Raw genomic sequence first — 22,533 nt, forward strand, 5'->3', positions numbered from 1 at the left:
TTATTATGCCCTCTTAGTCACTGAAAATTTAGACTTATTTTAGATTTAGCCATAACAAAGTTAAGAGGGGGGGGGGGTCAGAAATCCCTGAATGGCTCCGATAATAGAGGTTGCAGCTGTGCCTGCTTTGTATATTTTACTCGACTTGGCGGGGACACTCCGGTGCCCCTAAAATTTAATTTATATACTAGCTAGCATTTTTTATCAGTTTTGTTAAAAAAAAGTATAATATATTTATGGATTTGATGTAACATATCATTAACTAATTGAACTTACTATTGGACTTGGTAAATTTGTATAATAATGTCCTATAATAATTATTTATATATCAATGTCCTTACCTTAATACCATTGTAGGCGTGCAGCGTCAAACGGGGATCACACCCAATAAAGATGCCAAAATCGTAGTTGTAGGTCCTACTTAACTACCCGACAACCCTACGTACCGACAACTACATATAAATTATGACTGAATGATAAATTAAACAACACTTGAGATTTATCACTATCTTTAGTTGCAAAATTAAAACTAGAATATGTACAATTTGTTCCATTTTAAGGTGCTTCGTCTGATCGTAAGGGTAGGTACTGGTGACGTCTGCTGTACAGTGGTCGACGGCCACTTGGTGCTGGTGCCGGCGCTGGCTCCACAGATGATCGAGATTGAGCCTGCTGGCCAGAAGAACCTACAGGAATTGGGGTAACGGCATACCCTGCAGCGACTAAGGCTTGGAACTCCTCAGGAGTATATGCTTTGTTATTTCTGGGGGGAGGCAAACGAGCCCGCTGGTCGTCAAGACTCTGTCCGTGTTGCTCAATATTTACTTGTTCAGCCCTGCTGGGTTGCTCTGCTCTGTACTGATGTACTTCTTGTCTGTACTGTTGCGGCTCGAGTTTGACAGGCTGGTCAATCCTTAGGGCTGGTTGTTGCCTGAGAGGTTTCTTCGGTGCCAAGTTTTTACTAACATATATGGCGGAGTGGGGTGGTTTCGTGGGCTCAACTCGGGCTTGTTCTAAACCTAAAGATTGCAAATCATAACGTGGACGTTGTTCTGTTCCTCTATACATAGGTCGAAGGTAATATTGTTCGCCAATAACTTGAGCTGGTTGAGGAGAAGCACGCACTTCTTCTGAAGCAGGCTGTTCGTAGTACTTGACGGCACGTAATTTCTCAGGTTCAGGGAACCTTTTTAGATAAGTGACTGGCCTTTCAATGCTGGAGGCAGAGATTCTTTGAGGTTCTTGTCTGGCAGCCTGAAGTCTCGGAGCTTCGACTATCCTGTATTGCTTGGGAGTTGCTTCAGCTTGTTGATATTGAGGAACAAATCGGTAATTGAGTTGAGCGCGTGGCTGTTGCAATTTGGGCGCTGGTACAATCTTAAGACCTTGGGGTTCTGGGTTTTGGTAATAAACTTGTTGAGCGGCAGCCGGTGTTGGCTGAATCGGAGTGTAGCGTAGAGCTTGTACAGTTCGTTGGGCTTGAGGCTGTGGAGCGGGTCTGTACTGCAGTTGTTGTTGCTGAGGTTGTTGTTGCTGCACATTGGTCGTCTCTATTAAGTACTGCTGCGGGGCAGCTGAAGCCTGCGGTGGAGTGATTTGGACCTTAGAACGGAGTTTAGTCGGTTTTTTGCTTGGCTTAGAGATGTACCTGTCCACCTGTAATAGTTCGAAAATATTATATTTTACTTATTTTCGCCAGATGATAAATTACACAATGTGTAACATTTTTTACAGATACTTTGTAGGTTACGAGTACCACATAATCATAAATGATAACCAGCAAAAATAATCATGATTGGTATTGTTATCTGTACCTGTTGATATTGAGGTGCAACGCTCTGCGTGGAGACCTGTTGAATCTGTTGTTGTGCATAGGATGGCTGGTCTTGTCCTACAGGCTGCCCTAGTAGCGCCAGGAGCTCTCGGTCGAAAGAGCTGGGATTGGAACCGGAGTCGCTGACTGACAAAGCAGCGCCGACTGATGCTTCTCCGCCGTTGGCAGAATAGTGGGGGCGAGCAATCACGGCATGGGATGGGTGAAGAGACACCTGAAAAGAAAAAAATATATAAATCCAAATGTTCGCGCTTATTTATTCATTTTATGAAAGAATTATAAAATGCTTTAAATACACACATATCATAACCCCTCTATGATGCATTTATAAACAGCAAACAATGACCAGTTCAAAGATGAACTGTTTTGTTAGAACAAATTTCTTATCTGTGAAAATGTTTGATAATTACGACGCTGAATCTTAAGGAGAGATTCAGATAAACTGTAATCAGTTGTTAAAATACATAATATACTTAACTTGAGCTCGCTTTTCAACGGTCAATATTTGAGTTGTTACAAATACAATCAACATAATAATAATTGCTTAATCAAGTGCGGGTAATCCAGAATAGGACTGTTAAAAAGTTACTGCGCTCTTGTTACACAAATACTTATATGGAATTCTACTGATGAATAATTAATCGCTTATTATATAAGATGTCGATAAATCCCTTACGCATCCTCCGCAAAAACTAGACCATGGCCTCAAAATTACACAAATCATGCTCCCAAAGCGGATTTAGGCTCACTTAGGCTCAAGCAATCCTTATGGTGAGTAGGTTTTTTGCCTGGCATGATAAATGTTATTCTTCGGGATTGAAATAAAAGATAAATCTTCTCACGTACCGCACTTATCGAAATTGAAATCCGATTTCATACCCGGAATGCCCTTAATGGCTTTCTCGTAGATTTACAACAAGGAGAAGTTATGAACCGGAAATAAAACTAACAACACGGGGCCCTTTCCAATTGAGTTATGTATGTGCTTGTCTAGATATTATAGATAACTTGGATACAGATTCTAATTTTAAAAAGCAAAGGTCTCCGTTTCAGCTCGGGCAAAAATGCTTTCGTATGTCCGGATGTTCTCCTCTACAAGTCGCATTTCTTAACCGATTCTTGTAAAATTTTGAGAACAGACTCGACTATTATACTATTTTGTCGTTTCGTTTTTTGTTAAATATATAAAACCGTGGAATTGGCATAATGGACTTAGGCACCAGTAGGGTCTATGGTACATAAGACTATTGTGAGTTCGATGTGATAATGACTCAACTAAGCGTATTCTTTATTTAATTAATATTTTTTTAAATTATCGCGAGGGTCACAGAGCCACTAGTTCTGAGTCAACAGTGACAAGAAATGAAATCGGGATCGCATTCTAGGTTTATTTTGCCTTGAATATTACATAGAAAATTTAAAAATTTTAACCGTCTTCAAGATTTCAAAAGAGGAGGTTCAAGGTTTCAATTCGGTTGTATGTTTTTTTTTGTTTTTTTTTTTTTTAATGTTTGTTACTCCATAACTCCGTCATTTCTGAACCGATTTTGAAAATTATTTTTTGGTTTGAATGTATATATATACAGATTGGTTCCGTTTTTGTCAAAACTCAGTTCTGATGATGGGATTCATGAGGAATCGAGTGAACTCTTCATATATGAAAGGCATACATATAGTGATTTTTGTATTTTCTTTAACAAATCAAGCATTTACATTTTAAAAAGTGACATTTGATGAAGTGGAACTGCTGATGATGATCAGAATGGTACTCTTCAACGATGCATAGTACACGTTTGGCGATTTGTCCTCTTCGCTGTGTATGTTAAGCAAATTAGATTTTCAAGACAAATTTTTGTCAAGTTCAAGTTCTGACGGTGGGGTCCATGAGGACTCGAGGGAACTCCTCAAATGTTAAAGGCATATATATAGTGATTAGTATTTTCATTAACAAATTTGTTCTCTTTGCCAAGCAGTTAGGTTTGCAAGGCACATTTGTTCGCGAGTCTAACGCCAAACAACATTTTTATATTTCTATCCTATTTAGTTTTTTTAATAATTATCTGGTGCTTTATTTCATGCATGTTTTGAAAAAAATTATCTTAAGTACAGTCGAATACCCGGTAGGTATCTTACCAGTCAACCATAGGGAAAATCTGAAATGTGTCAAGGTGGGTGCAGTGGCAAAAAAAACATGTTACCTCCTTTTCTACATAATTAGGCGTAGGACGCTGTCTTTTTAATTTCATTGTATGAAATCTCAAATCAAAAATAATCGTTCTTTCACCGGTCTCCCTAAATGAAGTCGGTTTTTTTTTTCTTAAAAATTATTGTTAAGATACGTTCCAGAATTATTTACAGATAGCACGTGAGAAGATGGTCATAAAAATGGATCTAATTTATTAACAATATTTATCATTTAAAAGTAAATTCTACCAGCCACTTTGCCACTTTTGTGGATAAAATACAACTTTCTCAACACCTTTTTAGTGGGTATGAATAATTATGTGTTTATTTATGATAAACAGGTTACATTATTTCAAACCCCGGCTCGTACCAATGAGTTTTTCGGAACTTATGTACGAAATATCATTTGATATTTACCAGTCGCTTTTCGGTGAAGGAAAACATCGTGAGGAAACCGGACTAATCCCAACAAGGCCTAGTTTTTACAAAATAAATTATTCTTAACTAATCCACATTAACATACATCCCTAATTGAAAAATAAACTAAATAATTAAAAGTATCAAACAAATACAAAAATTAGAAGAAAAAAAAAACAAAACATATAGGTAAAAAAAACATAGTCATAAATTACTCTTAACCTAAATAATGACAGCTACACTCTATAAAGTCACCCCGCGATCCCCCTAGATGCGAAAGTACCCATGACGCTCGCAGCGTTGCCACTTTGAACGGCGATGCGTTAAGTCTCATTTTGCATGGGATTTTGAGTTACCAAAACGTCCCGCTTGGCGCGCTGTTTCTAAATCCCATACAAAATTTGCCTTAACGCAAACGCGTACGTCATGTTTCGTGATTCGAATTTACACTAGGGGTTCTGTAGGTACTTATTTACTCAAGATGTGTATAGTCAAATACCCGTTTATCATTAGGTACGTCGTACCTTATCGGGTGTTGGTATTTTTAAAACCGTTTTTAAAAATACTAATAATAAAACTGCTGCAGATTCTCCTTGTGCTGCGGCTGCTGCTCTCAGCTGTCAGCTGGTGAGCGGTGCTTTTTCTAAACATTTTTTGAAGGATTAAGAAGAGAATATAACCTGTCGCGCAGTCTGCGGCTCCACATAATAGAACTGCTGCAGATTCTCCTTGTGCTGCGGCTGTGGCTCACTGTACAGCTGCTGCAGCTGCTGTCCGCTGGTGATTGGTGCTTTTCTCTCCGGCTGTAACTCCAGCAGCTCTTGGGCGTTGAGAGAGAAGACTTGGCCTGGCCGGTATTCCTCGGTGGCAGAGCGGCTGAAACAATCGGTTATAATAGTTACTTCAAAATTATTGTACTTTGTCTAAATTACATTATTTATCATTCACTGAAGCGGAATTTAACGCATAATTTCGTTGTCATCATAATTCATTAATTGTAGTTTTATTACTGCTGAGAGACAATTTAGTTTACTTATAGACAACTAACCTAATTACATACGCCATAGATCCGTTCATTCAAGAAGACCAATTAACATTTAAGCTTTTTTTTTAAATATACTTATTCATATTTGTTCAAATTAAGCTAGCTTTAACAGCAAACATATTTAAGGTTCATATTTTCTTTAATGATATGATTCATACAATTTTACAAACCATACATAATATAGATCGAGTCATTCACGACGACGCGTGACTTACTCATATTGTCATGTTATTAATGGTTACATTTGACAAATCTGCAACCCGAACTTATACATACAAATTAATAAATAATGGTATTAAACCAGTTACAGACAAAATGTCTAAAATCCTTAACAGATATTCTGGGAACCATTTTTGTATATAAGTACCCTCAAAAATATTGACTTCCTGACCCATTATAACTGATAGATTTCTTATCTTAAAAATATGTGCCTTATACTCGTATCAATTCTAAGGACCATAATTTTATTTGATTGAATGACTTAAGGAATGTTCTAAAGCAAAATTCTAATTAATGACTTTCGAGAACAGATATAATGAAGGAGCCTGTCAAGTGAAGATTGAGACCCAAATCAGTGTCCGAGTGATATTGGAATCTGGATCGTATATTTGAGTCCAGTGACCTCTGAAATTGGCAATAAGCTAAAAGAAAGGATTTCAGACTAATGAAATCAAGGCCTGGTTGGCACGTAGCCAATAAAACCTGAATAAATTGGCATATTTTATTAAATTGACGTATTTTTTAGTAAAACATCTTTTTTATTATTATTTGTATTAGATTTTAGTTCCTCGGTCTTTATAGGCCTTTTATTTAAAAAAAAAGGAAATTTGAAATGTCTGCTAATTAGTTACATAGGTTGGACTTATGTTGGTAATAAAAAATCAAGCCACGTATAAAAATTAGAAGTTTATGCCTTCTAAAATTATTAAAGCTTCAAAGTATTGTCTATTTCCGTAAGTCACCGAATCAATTTTTGGAATTACCCAATGTTCTGAACTTTTCGGAATTACCCGAATACACATTTTAAGATTTTAGATTTGGTACCTCCTCTTTATTTTGTAAGAAAACGATTGCCTTTTAAAAAAAATACAATAAACCAGTACCAATAGTTTACTCGTATACTAGGGAGCAAAGTTGTTGTTTAACCGCTCGTGCTAATATTGACACCCGAGCAAGCGAAAGATTCCAAAATTGAACCACGAGTGTTTGAAGAGTGATTCTTGAGCGTTGCGAGGGTTAAACTAATTTTCCGACCGAGTGAAACACAAAAATTTTCATCACACCAACGCGAGGAAAACACTAATTGTAAAATATCAAACAAAACCAAACCAAATCAAATGCAAATGAATACTCGTATGATTAAATATTTATCATTCAAAATCATCATTTTCAAGTCAATTCTACCAGCTAACATAAGGCACTCAAAAATTGCATCAGATTATTTTGCCACACATGTGGATAAAAAGCAACTTTCTCATCAGTTTTGAACAATCAAGAGAGCCTTTACCAGTTGGTGTGGATAAAAATACTTTATACGTTTATGGACCATAGCAAATTAATTCCAGCGTCAGATAATTGATTACCTGAGTCCTCTGTCATCATCTTGGGGCTCTTCTACAGGTGCCACTTGTTCCTGAAAAAAAAAAACACAAAATGTTTAATGTTATTAATGTTACATTATTAATTGTTGTTTACACATTACTTAATTGTTTACACACTATTATTAAATGTTCTACGGCTTAGGAACTAATTCACGTAGAATATGGTATGATTATACATTTCGCGACTGAATTTCATCCAGCTTATAATTTATAACTATTGTTAAAAGTAAAGGCTTTAGTAGAAGAAAAGCAAAAAATGCACTTAGAATTGGCGTTGCAATATCTGGACGCGTTTTAAACGCGGCACTGCTTTTAAGCCAATCGCCAATATGGAATTAACGTCCAGGGATGTTATTCCTATTGCTTAAACCATGGACAAGCGTCTTAGTTTCAGGCGGCCCAGTATACAGCGTGTACAAGCGTACGACCACATAATCAAAGGGTAGTTAGTTTAGACTTTAGTGAATACGCTTTCATAGGTTTCATAAAAAAGATGAATTTTATTTTTCCATACAAAATAATTCCGCAAGCAATGTATAACTACTTAGTTTTAACTCAAAACGTCGCATTAAATACATTGTCGCTTGAAAAACTTTGTAAAATTAATTATGCTGTTGTGGTTAGAGTACCTACATTAACTTTTTCGCCGCTATGTCAATGAAGTAATAAAGTGTCATCAACGCCACTTTAAAAATTGCACGTATACAAACTTGACCAAAATCACGACTTGATATCAAGCGGTGGCGTATGAGGCACTAAATGTACTGACTGTATATCAAGTCGATGGCGGCGAAAAGGTTAAAATTTTCTTTTAGAATAATTTCAGCTCGTTAAAACCGAGGTCTCGTTTAAGTTTGTGGTTATATCAGAAATACATGCAGTATAATAATTGTTCCGTCTCTAAAAGTCTCGTGACAGTGGTTATAGTAAGAACCGGAATACATTGTCTATGGGAATAAATTGTCAGCTCAGCCTCTCTTGCGACAATTGAACTTTACCAATGGATCTCATATTATTGGCTCCTCTACACGATGGCCCAGCGTAGGCCAGTCCTAGGGGCGCATTTATGCGTTAGAGGGAGCAAGTGCTATTGCTATCTCATTTCACCGCATAGCTGCGTCCCTTAGCCCTAACATTACTCACAGTGCTTTTCGCTTGTTATTTATATTGATGCAAGAGAGAGATGTAGTGTTGCGAGTTATATCAAAACGAGACCAAGTAGAGATCAACTTCTAAATTTCATTCGAATGCTGCTTCTGAGTTTGATCTTGCTTAATTAATTATGTAGCTTGCTCTATAAGTAGCATTCCATCTTTTTTTCAACCTGGAAAGCATCATTAAAAAGGAAAAACAAGGAACATAACGCGGTGACCGTATTTTAGACGATGCTAAGCTTTTTAAAAGTTTCAAGCGAATGCCACTAAATTAAACAATATTGGTGGCTAGTAGTTAATACAAGCGAGACGTTTCAAATGCGCGTGTCCTAATTTATTCATATCACGTCTCTAAATATAATACAGCCTAAATTTAGATGTGTCCCAAAACTTAACAACATGTGTGCCTCGTACGGAAGCAATGAAGCAACTATGTGCCTAATCACCCTAATCGACACTCTGCCATTATTAGTAATATGATCATCATATCATGATTGATGACTGTTCCTCAAGAGATCGAAAGTTAGTTTGTAATCTACTTTTTCTGAATGAGTTTACGATAATCATGTTAAAACTATGAGGACACAAATTATTTTAATGAAAATAGCTTGTCTTATTTGAAGTAGAAATACTATTATATTAAATTATAAACTGAAATAAATGGCATAAACAAAAGCATTTCAGCCTTGGGTACTGGAAGCCTTGGTCAAATTTTTATTCGTAATAATGACATAATTATATTGGTCAATGTATTTTAACGTACCCATTTTAAAAACTCATCTTAAACGAACACCAAGTACATCAAATAAGACACAATATTCACACAATTAAGTAGGTCCAACGCGACAAATTAGCGATGTGACAACATCACATGTCATAACACATGCGTACAATTACGCAGTGAAAGCCGAGGAAAAATGAGACAATGCTGCGATTATCGGGCATTTTCGAAACTGTGCGGACGCGACGATATTTTTTGCACAACGAGTTGATCAACAACAGCACCTACTGCATATATTTTTTAAGGCGACTAGTAATCTCATACCTAGATCGTACTTACATTGAACTGAAATATTTTCATGGTAACGGAGTATAAGTTGTATTAGAAAAAGGGAGATTCCAGATTCAATCGCCATTTTATTAGGTACTCAACGGTAAGCGTGATAATTTTTTCTTTCCCTATGATCGGGGAATCATAGGGGAACATAAAAAAAAATCGTGCATTGCACACAAGATAGCCGACTTCGTGATATGAAATACTCCATGGTTTTAAAATGTAAACAATAAACCTACTTATAATATTAGAGTGTAAGAGCGATTACAGCGGCAGTGAAGCCCTAGGAGGCTTTGTTCGCTGGCATTATTTTGAAAATGTATGTATATGTTTTTGTGTTAATAAAATAAAATTAAAAAAACACATGTTTTTCATCACACTTGTAAGGAAGAAAAAAATATTTAAAAATTGCACGTATTATAATACCTACAAGGTAGAAAACGGGTAAAAATAAAACTTCTGCCTAGTTTCCGACGTATATTACAGCCCTAGGTTGACATTTAGGATTTCCCGACCGCATCGCCTGGTAAATGTGATGAATATACACTATACTGTAGGTATAGTATCATGTTGATTTAATTTAAGTCATACAATTACCTACCACGAAAACGCACAAATTATATCCAAGGCGGAGTTTAAATTAAAACAACCTGAAAAAATCATCAAAATATTATTACGGCATTTTATTTTATAACGTATTAAAAGAAAATTACGATGAACATTAAAACACTTTGGCACTTTAATATCCGTTGAGAAAATCGAATCTTTTCAACGGCCGTAATGGCGGCCAGCAAAAATGCGACCTTCATAAAATACTTGCAGTAAACTTGTCTCACAGAATAAACATCAAAATAAATTCACTACACGTTGGTAATAGGTACAGATCGGGTCATTCACGAAGACGCACGCCTTGACTCGTATTGTTATGTCATTAAGGGTTAGATTTGACAAATCTGCCCGTCATCGTGGATGACACGACCTATACTCGTACCTACATCTAGGAATATTTATCTGTTGAATATAAAATAATTTATTTTTATTATTATTTCTACCTACCAGAATGTTCGTTGACTAGGTGCGACGCAAGCATTTTTTATTTGAAAATAAAGTTGTCTTAAGTTTTGTATTCTAAAACAATATTTACATAATATATACTTGTATAAAGTGGCATTCTTATAATTAACGAGATACATGGATAAGTGATGTCTAAATGATTATACCTAAAATTAAAATTAAAATGGTTTTCACACTGCTTATAGTTGGATAATAGTTGGAATAAAATAAAATCACCGCTCGCCTCCGGAGCCGAAGCTTGGCAACCCGCCGGTGACAGATGTTCACTGTTAGTGCAGCACCGCGCCGATAGTTCCGACTCGAAGTTTGCTACCAGTTGTACTTGTAAAAGGCGGCTCACACAGCGAAGATACTATAATATTTTATCTGAAGATAAAATATCGCTCACAATACAGTTTGTCTGAACTATCACAGACGCCTATATAGTTTCATATTATAGTATCTTAAGCTAAGCTATATTAGGAAATTATATATTAGGAAATTTTATGTTAAGATGCCTAGCGATGCGAAGATGTCATCTTAAGGGGCCCACTGACGGATATATTTCGCATCGTAAAGGGGCCCATTGATTAACAGTCCGCCGAACGGTATCGGTCTGTCAGTTGTTCGAAACTGTCAAATTTTTGTTCTAACTGACAGGCCGATACCGTCCAGTGGACTGTTAATAAATGGGCCCCTTTACGATGCGAAATATATCCGTAACATGGTATCTTGAGATATAAAATATATCGTAAGACATATACATACGGCTAAGATATATCATATTAGGTACATTATCTTAAGAGATCATATTATCGTAACTTATCAGTGTGTGATACCTTAATCCAGGCATTTTAACATAAAATTTACAGTATCTTCACCGTGTGTGACGCCCTTAAACTATTATGGCTATTTAGCTCCTTCAACTTTTTCCGATAAAGTCAAGCAAACTTCCGTTTCACATTTTACGACAGTTCTAAGTGGAACGGATAAATGTAAAGAACTCCAATGATTATTAATTTTCTTAAAAAATACTGACATTTAATTTGCAATTAGTAGTATTTTATGCAACCGTTGTTTAAGAGGGGTCAAAAAAGGCGAGTGGCGTGAGTAACAATTTGAGGCGAAGCCGCAAAATTGTTAGTAAAGACGCCACGAGTATTTTTTGACTCAGTTAAACAACGTTGCATACAATACTTTTTCTACGACCAAGCACTTTAAAATAAAAATGTAAATTTAACAAATATTTTTTCACGTCAGCAGCTCGAATAAGGGTAATTTGCTGCTTAAAAACAGTGAGCAAAATCGCATTTTTCTCACCGAGTGAGACAAAATAACATTCATGTGACCTTTAGATTCGAATGTCATTTCAACGTGCGGGGGCCTAATACAAGTTCGAAATATTTGGATTCTATTGTCTTTATCCCTTTCACGTCATTAGCAAAAAGAAAGAGACAAAAAAAGTTCATACGTAATTCAACGGTATATTGACGGTTTATAATAGACCCCCGAAATAAGTCAGACCGCATCGTTCCAAAACATCTACGAGTATTCATTCGTAATAATTAATTAATGAAATAAAAGTTTAAAATTTAATAAAAACACCATATTTTACTTATTTTATTATACAATCAACATAATGAACTTATAAAAATTTACGCAATTGTTACGCAGTAAATAATTCTACTTAACTACTTTTAACGATCTCTACTATAGTTGACAAATAATATATAGTATCCGCAATTCGGACCGGATCTTAACAAGTTTTTTTTTTACAAAAAAAAAGTTGTCGATTGAACTGTCAATTGATGTTCGTTAATTCATTATTTTCGTATTATTTTATTGAAATTTCTTTCGTTTTGTTTTATTGCGGTAATTAAAGTTAATTGTTAGAATACCTTCAGAAAACATGAGTGAAATAGTGATCCGTCCGTCTGGATTACATTTTTTCAGGTTGTATTTTTTGATGGCTGACTGACGTGAAAAATTTTGTGTACTACAAGAGATCAAAGTTATTTATATCTCGTGCGCTTTTGAGTCCCGTGCAAGCGAAATATTCTATAATAGATTCACGAGCGTAGCGAGTAACAAGCACTCGAAGAAATATCAAACTTTGCTCTCTTGTTGTACAAATAACTATTCATGTCCTCATTTCATTTTTCGTATAGATGTCGCGATTTTGAAGGCAGTACATTTTTAGTGACTTATTGGGCCATCACACACTGTTTATTAACACTGTTAAGTTTTTATTCGACAACCACAATAACCACATTCAAATCAAGAATGGAGGGTACGGGCGGGAAAATGTATGAATGAAATAAAAAAAAGAAACATGTCTCTGGTTCACTTACTTGTCAGAGATGACATTTAAAATAAGGTTGGCAAAATTGTATTTCATACAATATTTTTTAAGCGGTCATTACACGAAGTATGCTTGTTTCCCACAGACGTAGTATAAAAAAAAAAGAAGTATCGAAAAATGCCACAAAAATACTGCGTGTATGCACAAATGCGTTTTTGGGGAATATTCTAAAGACTTGTCTTGACAACTAATAAGGTAGGGTTTTAAAGATGTGTGCACGACCCTTTGCATGACAAATAACAGTACGGGAGTAGAAAAAAAAAACAATTTTTTTTTATCAAATCTAGGGGCACGGCAGTGCCGGGCCCAATACGAGCCAAGTGAGGTGCAAGGGCTACCTACCTTATTTGGACCACCTACGTAAATTTGACCACATCTCCAACTTTCGTGCCCAGTTCAAGCAACTAAAAATTCATGGTATTTTTTTTTTAATTTAAATCAATTTATTTAAATTAAAGCGCTTAAAACTATTTTACATATGATATGTGTTCAAATGTCTGGTATGTGTGCAGTTCCTAAACTCGCGTTTTGTTGTTAATTTAAACATTAATTTAGAGTACAAATACATTAATTTAGCTAATGGGTTTTTATTTAGTTGATTTTCCAGTATTTGTCCTTTGTGAAATATTCTTTTGGGATTCCTTTTCAATTCCTCTACTACATATCTTAAAGAGCGTTTTGCTCATTTCTCCTCCGTAAGATCTTCTTGTTCTTTATACCTTAGGATTGTTTGGAAAAGATACAGTGATAAGACCACCTGTTGCTACCTTAATCTACATTGTAAATCAGTTTAGATTGTTTTCTGTTGTGGTGCAATAAAGTATATTTACTTACTTACTTTCAATTAATATTTTCCTTATAAAATCGCTCAATCTATTAGACTCAATTATATTTAAAATTAGTTTAGCGTGTTCCGCCAATTATTTTCGCAACGCTTTATCTCAGACAATAGTGAGAAGACTTCGCAGGGAACAATACCAGATAGGAGATAACCTAATAGTAGAATGAGGTTGATTAGAATATTAAAAGATGATCTACTACTTATATGATGGCTTGTGTAACATCTAGTGTGTTACATTGAAATACGATTGGGTCAAAGATGGTTAGAATATGTATATGTATTTGTAAACGCCTTTCTTAATTTTTCCGACGACGTTTACGAAAGGAATTTAATATTTCAATTGAAATTTACAACTATGAAGAAGTTGCCACCACCAAGTACTTACTAAGTAAAATGTTCATCAGTAAGAAAGCGAATAACAGAAGAAAATGAATAACAAATAATCAATATTGTCGGAAAAAGCAGTAATTTTACAGTGAAAATTGGTGTTTTATATACGAGTATGCATAATAGCACACGTAATTTATGGCATGGATAATGTCAGACGAATGGGTCAAAGAGCTCACGGCTTCTTTTCCACGAGAAATGATGTGGGTAGCCAACGACGACACAATAGGAGACCAATTATCCGATAGATTAATAAAGCAAATAAAATGAACGGCCTCTTTCACCTAATATATAGGGTTGGGTAGACAGCGAGCTTCCAGGTCCTAGGTTCGAATCCCGGTATGAGCATGTATTTGTATGATGAGCACAAATTTTATTACTGAGGTATGCAAGGGGCACGTTAAATGCATTTGTACGTAATGTACAAAAAGCCATGTCAGATAAACGTCAGTCCATACAATACATATGACCATTGGCCGAGGTTTTCGACAGAGGGATAAGGTCTTAAAGGCGACTCCGGTTGTTAAATCCTCCAAGTTGCAAACATTTCATCAAAAATTAAAGGTACCTATTGAAAATGAACAAAAGTTAGGTACCGATTTATTTAGTCATCAACTCATCATCATCATTAGTAAGTAAGTTTAGTTTACTCTCAGCAACGCCAGCTTTGTGCCATTGGATTAGTAACATAATGAGCTAATTGTAAATAATTTCCCTTGGTATAATTTTACTGTTTATTTTTCTACATAACAAATGATCTTGCTAATAGTTAAGAACGACTGTGGTTTATGAACACGTCTCGCTGTAACCGCGGAATAGAAAGAACATTGTATTGTAGCCATTCGTGTCAAACCCGGGCTTTCTCTGCGAATCAGGTGATTAGGGACACCAATAATGGCAACCGATTCTACGATGTGTAATAAAAAGTGTAAGTACCTAGGTCTACATCAAAAACGCCATCAAAAGTTAATAACTTAGAAAACGGATAGAGGAAATCATTCTTAAAGAGTTCAAGTTGGAAGAAATTTGTTTCGCATTTTAAGTGCTATCGAATGTGTTCCTCAGTAGCGGGGTAGCGGTCAAATCCTTTAAGAGCTTACCCCTCTGTCGATACCCTAGGCCAATCATATTTATTGTATGTACTGACGTTTATATGACATGGCTATTTTTATGGTAGAGGAGGCAAACGAGCAGACGGATCACCTGATGGTAAGCGATTACCGCCGCCCATGGACACGTTTAAAACAAATGTATGGCTATTTTGTACGTCATGTTTAAAATAGCCATACATTTGTCGTGCCCCCAATCCCCGCCCCCCGCAAAAATCAGCAGACTGATTTATACAGAAAATGACAGACAAAGAGTTGTTAAATCCTCCAAGGTCAAATCAGCTTCTTTTTATGAAACGTCAAAACCATTGTTACTATGAAGGTAGTATGAGGAATCGAGATAGTCTGGTCATAATGAATAAACCTAACATGAATACAGCGTTACAAATGTACAAACTCGATAAACAACATGAATGAGAAAATAACTTTAGTACCTATTCCACCTAAACGGTGACAATACTTATATGAATACTTAATTTCAGAGGCATTTCCTTATTATGATTCAACAACACATTTTCAGTCTGATTTAGACCAACTGACGTTAAGTGCAGCAATGAAAATAAATATTTTAAATAAACTCAGGAGAATTCATTCGGATTGGCAAACAAATTTGGCCCAGTGCCTAATGTCGCACGGCTTCCATATTTGCTTTGAATTTTGCCTCCGGTTCTATTTCCTGTATGCAATATACCTACTCACAAATACAGGGCAGATGTTGTGTCGAGGCAAATTTTGCATATCCGCTGGCATAAAGTACTGGCTAGTTGTGACGAAATCTAGGGCACAAAAGTGAAAGGGCGAACTGAGGACATTAGCCGTTGCAAATAAAGTCGCAGGTCTAAGTCATAATGTTATGTTAGGTAACCTGATACCGTTTATTGATAGCAATATTCCAATGACAATGGGGTGTAGTTAGGATGCAGTTAGAAGGATGTTTTAGGTAAGTATAATAAGTATTAGTAGTTCTTGGTGGAATATGTACTTGAATATGATATTTTGAATTGGATATTCATTTACCACGCAATTAATTTCGACAACTCTGCGAGGATTTATGATTCTGCCTAAACACAAAGCAAGTTGAGAGTTATAGGAAAACTTTCTGGCAAAGTTAAATAATTAATATTAGAATAAAGCCAGAAAAGGCGGCGACTTATGAGACTGCACAAAAATAAAGTAATTAAAGATGCATTATAAAGGTACCGTCAGAGAAGTTGGCAATGAATTGTTAAATTTATATACAGGGAGATTTTGCTATGTCTGTCCATACTATTAGGGATACTGAACAACTTTTACTATGCGGCCAACCCCAAATCGCGAAAAAAAATCTTAGTAGTTAAGTAGGTATAGGTAGTAGTAGGTACTTGGTAGGTATTTATTATATATCATAATATTCATAATGTATCTGTTGGACTTCAATTGAAGTGTGTGTCATTTCAAATTGAGACTTTTATTTGCAAGGTTTTAGTGGTTAAATTTAAAGCACGTCGGAACGTGCGATCGCTACCTGCAGTGGAATGACACCTTAAATGTAGTTTAGGGAGCAAGGTAAAACTAAATCGTCATTGTGGTCAGACTGCATAACGTCGTAAAAAGTAGGTAGGTAGCAATCATTTTAATGTGATATTTGCTATGATATTACTTACTTAGGAACAAGCAAAAATCTGATGAAAAGGTTCTTTGAAACTTTCGCATCTTCATAACCTTTTAATTCAAACTTGACTCGAACTAGTAAGTAATTTTGGGATTAACGTAAGACTTGAAGCCAAATTAACTGTTTTACAAGGACTAATTGCCCTGTCGACTTCTAGCTCTGCGATGTTAAGTGGAAATCTGATACATGTACTGTCAGTGCAAAGACTTCATAAACATTTGTAGTAGGGTCTGGCTCTGAAGCTGACTGTACATTATACAACAATCGAATTCATATCCCGTCGCACGCACGATGCCTCATTCGAGATTTATAAGGTTGATGGCCCAAAGTTGATAAGCAAAGAGCTTGGAATTGCAAGAAATAAGAAATGGCAGCAAGGAAATGTTTACCTAGTTGCATATAACACAAAATCAAATTCCAAATAACAACAAATTTTAATTCTAGTTTCGTATATTTATTGCAGAAAGTTTATCTCGGAAATGTGGCCCCCAAGAACTAGTCAATTTATAAAGTCATAGAGAGTCCTTGTACAAAAATAGTTAACTAGTTATAATTTACCTGTTTTCTAGCCGTCCTGTAAATGAGGTGAGCCGGTAGAGCCTCTTCTTGCGTTTGCCGTTTGTCCTTGTTTTGTTCAGGCTCTATCGTATCTTCCTTTTCTTTCACATCAGCTGCGTGAGCGAAGAGGATTATTGCTGGAACACCGAGATAAGAAATATTAATTTCGCATTTTCAAAGCTTTTTTTGGATTATTAAACCCACTGCGGTGTACGCTACAAACAATTGTGAGCCACGTGAGTGAACCGATGTAAAATATTTGACTGAGAATAATGTAGTGATAACTCGAAGAGGATTAAAAGTTTAATCTTTATTTGAATCAGAATTTTGATGACAGACATAAAATGATCATATGATCATGTACGTACATATTGTACGCTCTAGCAAACTTCTGACTGCATTTACCTTTGTAGGCAATTCGGTATTTTCATGTTTCATTAGCTTCCATAGTAGTGAATTTATCAGTACTGCTACTTGACACCATATGTCATGAGTGTCGCGACTGACGAAGAATATATTACTAAAACAATTTACAACTAATATTATAAGGCGAAAGAAAATATAGTTGAAAATAGAGTTCCAGTAAATCCGATTACAATATTAATTGAAAATTGTTGAGCATTTAGGACTTTTCGTTCGTCGTGAGATATATTGTCAAGTAGCAGTACTGATAAATTCTATACTTGACGCTAGATGCGACTACGAAAATAACCCGCATTTTGACAAGAAAAGTAATGTATAGAGTTAGCAAGCACTCTATCCTTACTTATTTCTCTACCTGGGTATGTTAGCCACCAAACCACCAAAAACTATTTGTTGCTAGGCAATCCATTGTACATTATCGTCGTCTTTTTGCTTTGCTAACATAGCCGATAAACTGTCATGTTTCATAATCATAATCATAATCATCATTTATTAATAATATAAAATTACATGTCAAATAGGTACTACAATATGTAGGTATTACTTAATTTATTCTTATGCTATGACATAGGTTTACTTATTAACAACTCTTTGTGGTCATAGAACGTCTACTCAAGGAGCCAATTTCGAAGTCTAGTTTTAAAAGTTGACGCACTTTTTGCAGTAACAATTTCACGCGGAAGGCAATTGTAAACTTTACGATCCATTACATGGGTTAGCTTTTTTGTTTTCGCAAGCCTGTGCGATGCAAGTGGCAGCATTCCAGCCCGCGCGCTGCGCGTTGCGTACCTCCGCGGAGCTTCGATGATTGGATTGGAGTCTACCTCTTCACGTGTGTTTATTGCCATTTGCATTATTAGTAGCGAGGGCAGTGTGAGTATTCCCAACGACTTTCTAGATTCCTTTTGGGTACCTAATAGATATTTACTATTAGTGCGAAAAATATAAAAAAATACACACACAAAACACACCTACCCTGCAATCAATAAGACAGAAAACCGTTATCGCTTATCATATCCAATTCAGCTCCCTACATAAATTTACATTTTCCGCGAGGTCTGCAAAATAGATACGAAATTGACGACCGAAGCAAGCTCCTCGAATACGTTTATAATTATCTACTTCAATAAACACGGCTACAGAGGCTGGATTACGTTCCTATTTTTTTCATAAATTTTCTTGGATTTGAACGAATATCTCGGATTAACTTTCTTTTTAGCTTTTTTTATAAGAAATATTTTTATTCGCTTTGAAATACAAATTGCTATGTCAAGCTTTGTTTATTTTATTAAGTTTTTAGGATAGCGCGCACTTAAAAATAATGGAAAGCGCCTGATTTTTTTACGAAGTGGGAATGGACACAGGCGAATTGAAAATGAAATACTATTTGCAAGCAAGTAAAATAGTACCCATAAAACGACTAAAATAACATGCAACAAGTACAATGTAGTGTAGCTCAATTATAAAAATAATAAAATATCTCTCCCAGACACATATTTATATCGTTTTTCAGAAAATAGTGAGATGTTCAGAAAAAAAATTCCCTCAACACAAGCCTTATTGAGCTTACCGTGGGACTTAGTCAATTTGTGTAATAATGTCTTATAATATTTATTTATTATTTATTTATTTACTGTCAGTTTTGTGACAATAATTAAGCATTAAATTTCAATAAAAACTTGGTTTTAATGTTAAAAGCGATATTACAGTGTAAAAAAGGCAAACGTTCATTCCCATAAAGATTTCATACTAAAACGTCATCACAAAACTAACAGCGATTAACTCGCTAATTGGGTACACTATTTTCTATAACTCCTATATGCAGAAAAACTTGCACCCGGAATCAGGTGCAAGTTTTTCTACAACTGAATGTGCTATGACATTGCGCCGAATATAAGTAGAAGGAGGTAGTAGAATTAATCCTTTATTAATAATAATATATAAGGTAGTAGAAGAGTTTTAAAAACTTAAAAAAAAAATGTTCGTGACTTGTTCATAGAACCTAAAATAAATTTTATTGATAGTACGAAGTCAAAACTATTTTAGAAATAATAGATAATAAGTTCTCATTTGTAGTATTTTCGAGTTTTGTTAAATGTGCTAAGGTTTCACAACACATACCTCTCTCCCACGCTGGAGTGTTCGCAATTAACCACAAGGGGAACGATTTAACGACCACGCCGTTCCCAAAGGTCAAGAGTATTTATTTCGTTTTTCCTAATTGGAGTTTATATTTATAGACGTGCTGGTATCCAATGTAACAACATCATTAGTTATCTTTTAACTTAGATTAAATGGTTTATTGCGGGTTGCGTTGGTAGCATGATCACCGGGATTTTCTTTCTGAAATTTTCACGCTATTTATTTTTATTGGACAACATCATATTATTCAATATTCTGGCACACCCACTTTGTCAGTAGAAAAAGACGGCAAATTAAAAAAAATTGGTGAGAAGAGTTGACTTCTCATTAAAATTTGAATTTCGCGCCTTTTTCTGCTGACAAAATGAGTGTGTAGAAGTATTTGTTTATTTTGTTATGTTGAAAAGTTTGCTAATTAATGACGCATAAAAGACTGTCGCTCATTTAACGCTACTTCTTTTTGAAAATTCCAACCAGCCGATTTTTTATTTGATTATATTCCACTTGATATATTTGGATGTATTTGTATTATAATATTGGTAATTATACATAATCCATTCGCCGATAAAAGAATCACATTAATTTGTTTTGTTTTTATTTTACCAACAAATAACCAGGTAAATTATCTCAACATAAACATAATATTCTTTCCCATGAAATGGCGTATGGTACTACAAGTTTATCTATCTAAAGGTAATTTGTCAACGAAAATAGCTTAAATTCCGACGACCAAAGGCCTACACAAATCCTTTGAACTATTTAGTTCAGTACAAAATCACTTGTACCTACCGATTAAAGCGAAACATCTAAAGCACGCCGATAGTTATCACAGTCAGGACCGCGCTAAACATAGCGTAAATAACATTTAATGCTGGGTTCACATGATCTCCAAGCCGATAAGATTGATCGTATTTATAATTAATGATGAAAATCATACAAATTTGCATCCAGTCTATTTCAAGATTTCAATCGAACCACAATGTTTCTCGAAGAATGGTAAATACTTAGAGTACCTGAATTATAATAGTGTCAAATTAACAGATTTTATCGTGATTCTTTAAGCGTTTAGTGTTTTATTTAGTGATAATATAAAGTTTATTGACAGGAAGATCGCAAAAAAACTGTCAGTAGGTAGGTAATATTGAGTAATGATATGTCTATGAAATTTTATTGGAATTAAATGTGTAGTAAATTGGAATAAAACAAGAAATAAAATTATTTGACATAATCATTCTTACTTATAGTATTTAGCCCACAAAGAAATTACAGCAGAGGAAAAGTATCAGAAAATAGTTAAAGTAAAACTCACTCTAATTTGTTTATGGGAACTGATTAAGGGCGTCTTATTTTAATTTCCGAAACCATGTAACTAATCCCGTGCCATACTTAATTCGTTTAGATGGCTCCGAATATATGCAAGTGGCTCTGTCTTAAGCTAGCTTTTGTATTTTACTTCTTCCCTATTACGATAAAAAGGTTACGTGGGTATAGGTCAAACATGTTCTGCGGACAACACATTCAAAGTACATGACTCTGGTCCATACTTTTACAAACATATTCCGTTTTTTTCTTATTTGAGACTCAAGTACTGAAAATAATGTATCCCGCCTGTAAAGGTGCCGCGTAAAAAGTAGCTTTAGGTATTAGGTAACATTAATTTGTTACAGTACGGTGTATACTTCGGTTGGTAAACTCAAATCCTTCGATGCAGTTTTTGTGTATTATAATATTTATGGTCTTGAAATTAATATTAGTAACTAAAAAATAACGGCAATTATAATTTAAACTCATACATAAGTATAATATAGTCTAACGAATTAGTACCAATTATTATAAATGGCAAGTCACGACCATAGCATAACGTTCGTCTATATTACTTTATATTTGACATGAGTAATTAATAAACTTAATAATTATAATGAAATAGATCGATACACATTTTGATGAATGGAGAATGCCAGCAAAGTTTTAAACCATTGCGAATTACAACTGGGCTTACTCGTAGTTGCCCTAGTTCTCATGCTTATGCCAAGAACGATCAGCTAAGGCCGCTCGCCCACTGCGGCTTTTTGTAGCGATGCTGTCGCGCGTTTACGAAACGCGCGAAAATATCGCTACTACAGAAGCGGTGCCAACGCGCTACTAACGAGCTACAGCATCGCGACTGTATCGATGCAAACGCGTGACCGTGTCGGACGACATCGGGGAGAGAACGGAGGGAGGGTGAACCGTGAGTGGAGAGCCGAGCATGCCGTTACTGAATCGGGTTTGCATCGCGACAGAAGTGCGACGGTATCGCGTTTGCATCGCAATGGTATCGCGTTAGAATCGCGATGGTATCGCGTTTGCATCGCGACAAAAGCGCGTCGGAATCGCGTTTGCATCGTGACAGAAACCCGACGGTATCGCGACTGAATCGTGGTGATGTGGGCGAGGGCACACAGCTAGCGACCGCATCGCGACTGAATCTATACGAACGCGCGACAGCATCGCTACAAACAATCGCCGTGGGCGAACGGCCTAAGTATCACTTATCTAGTTTACGAGTATTTAGGTATGAACTCACTAATATTCACCCGGCTTTGTCATCAACTTTGCTTGCTCGCGTGGGAATAATATCTTCTTATTAAAACGCTTAGTCAAGAATATTTCAGATACTCGTATACTTTAACTGGAGTTAGACCAAGCTAATTTGGTAGCGAGTTTGATAGTACAGAC

General features: G+C 35.6%; 1 protein-coding gene across 1 annotated transcript in view; it reads right to left on the reverse strand.

Moving 5' to 3' along the window:
- Positions 1-492: 492 nt before the first annotated feature.
- The window catches only part of LOC133532859 (uncharacterized), a 68,040-nt gene continuing 45,999 nt past the window's right edge, over positions 493-22,533 (reverse strand). The window contains exons 2-6 of the mRNA XM_061871713.1: positions 17,251-17,387; positions 7,064-7,113; positions 5,116-5,311; positions 1,815-2,048; positions 493-1,656 (exon numbers count right to left, since the gene is read on the reverse strand). Of these exons, the coding sequence (XP_061727697.1) occupies positions 556-1,656; positions 1,815-2,048; positions 5,116-5,311; positions 7,064-7,113; positions 17,251-17,387 (1,718 nt within the window). The 3' untranslated portion in view covers positions 493-555. The remainder of the gene's footprint in view (positions 1,657-1,814; positions 2,049-5,115; positions 5,312-7,063; positions 7,114-17,250; positions 17,388-22,533) is intronic.

The sequence above is a fragment of the Cydia pomonella genome, chromosome 2 (genome assembly GCF_033807575.1).
Source record: "Cydia pomonella isolate Wapato2018A chromosome 2, ilCydPomo1, whole genome shotgun sequence".
Lineage (NCBI taxonomy): Eukaryota > Metazoa > Arthropoda > Insecta > Lepidoptera > Tortricidae > Cydia > Cydia pomonella.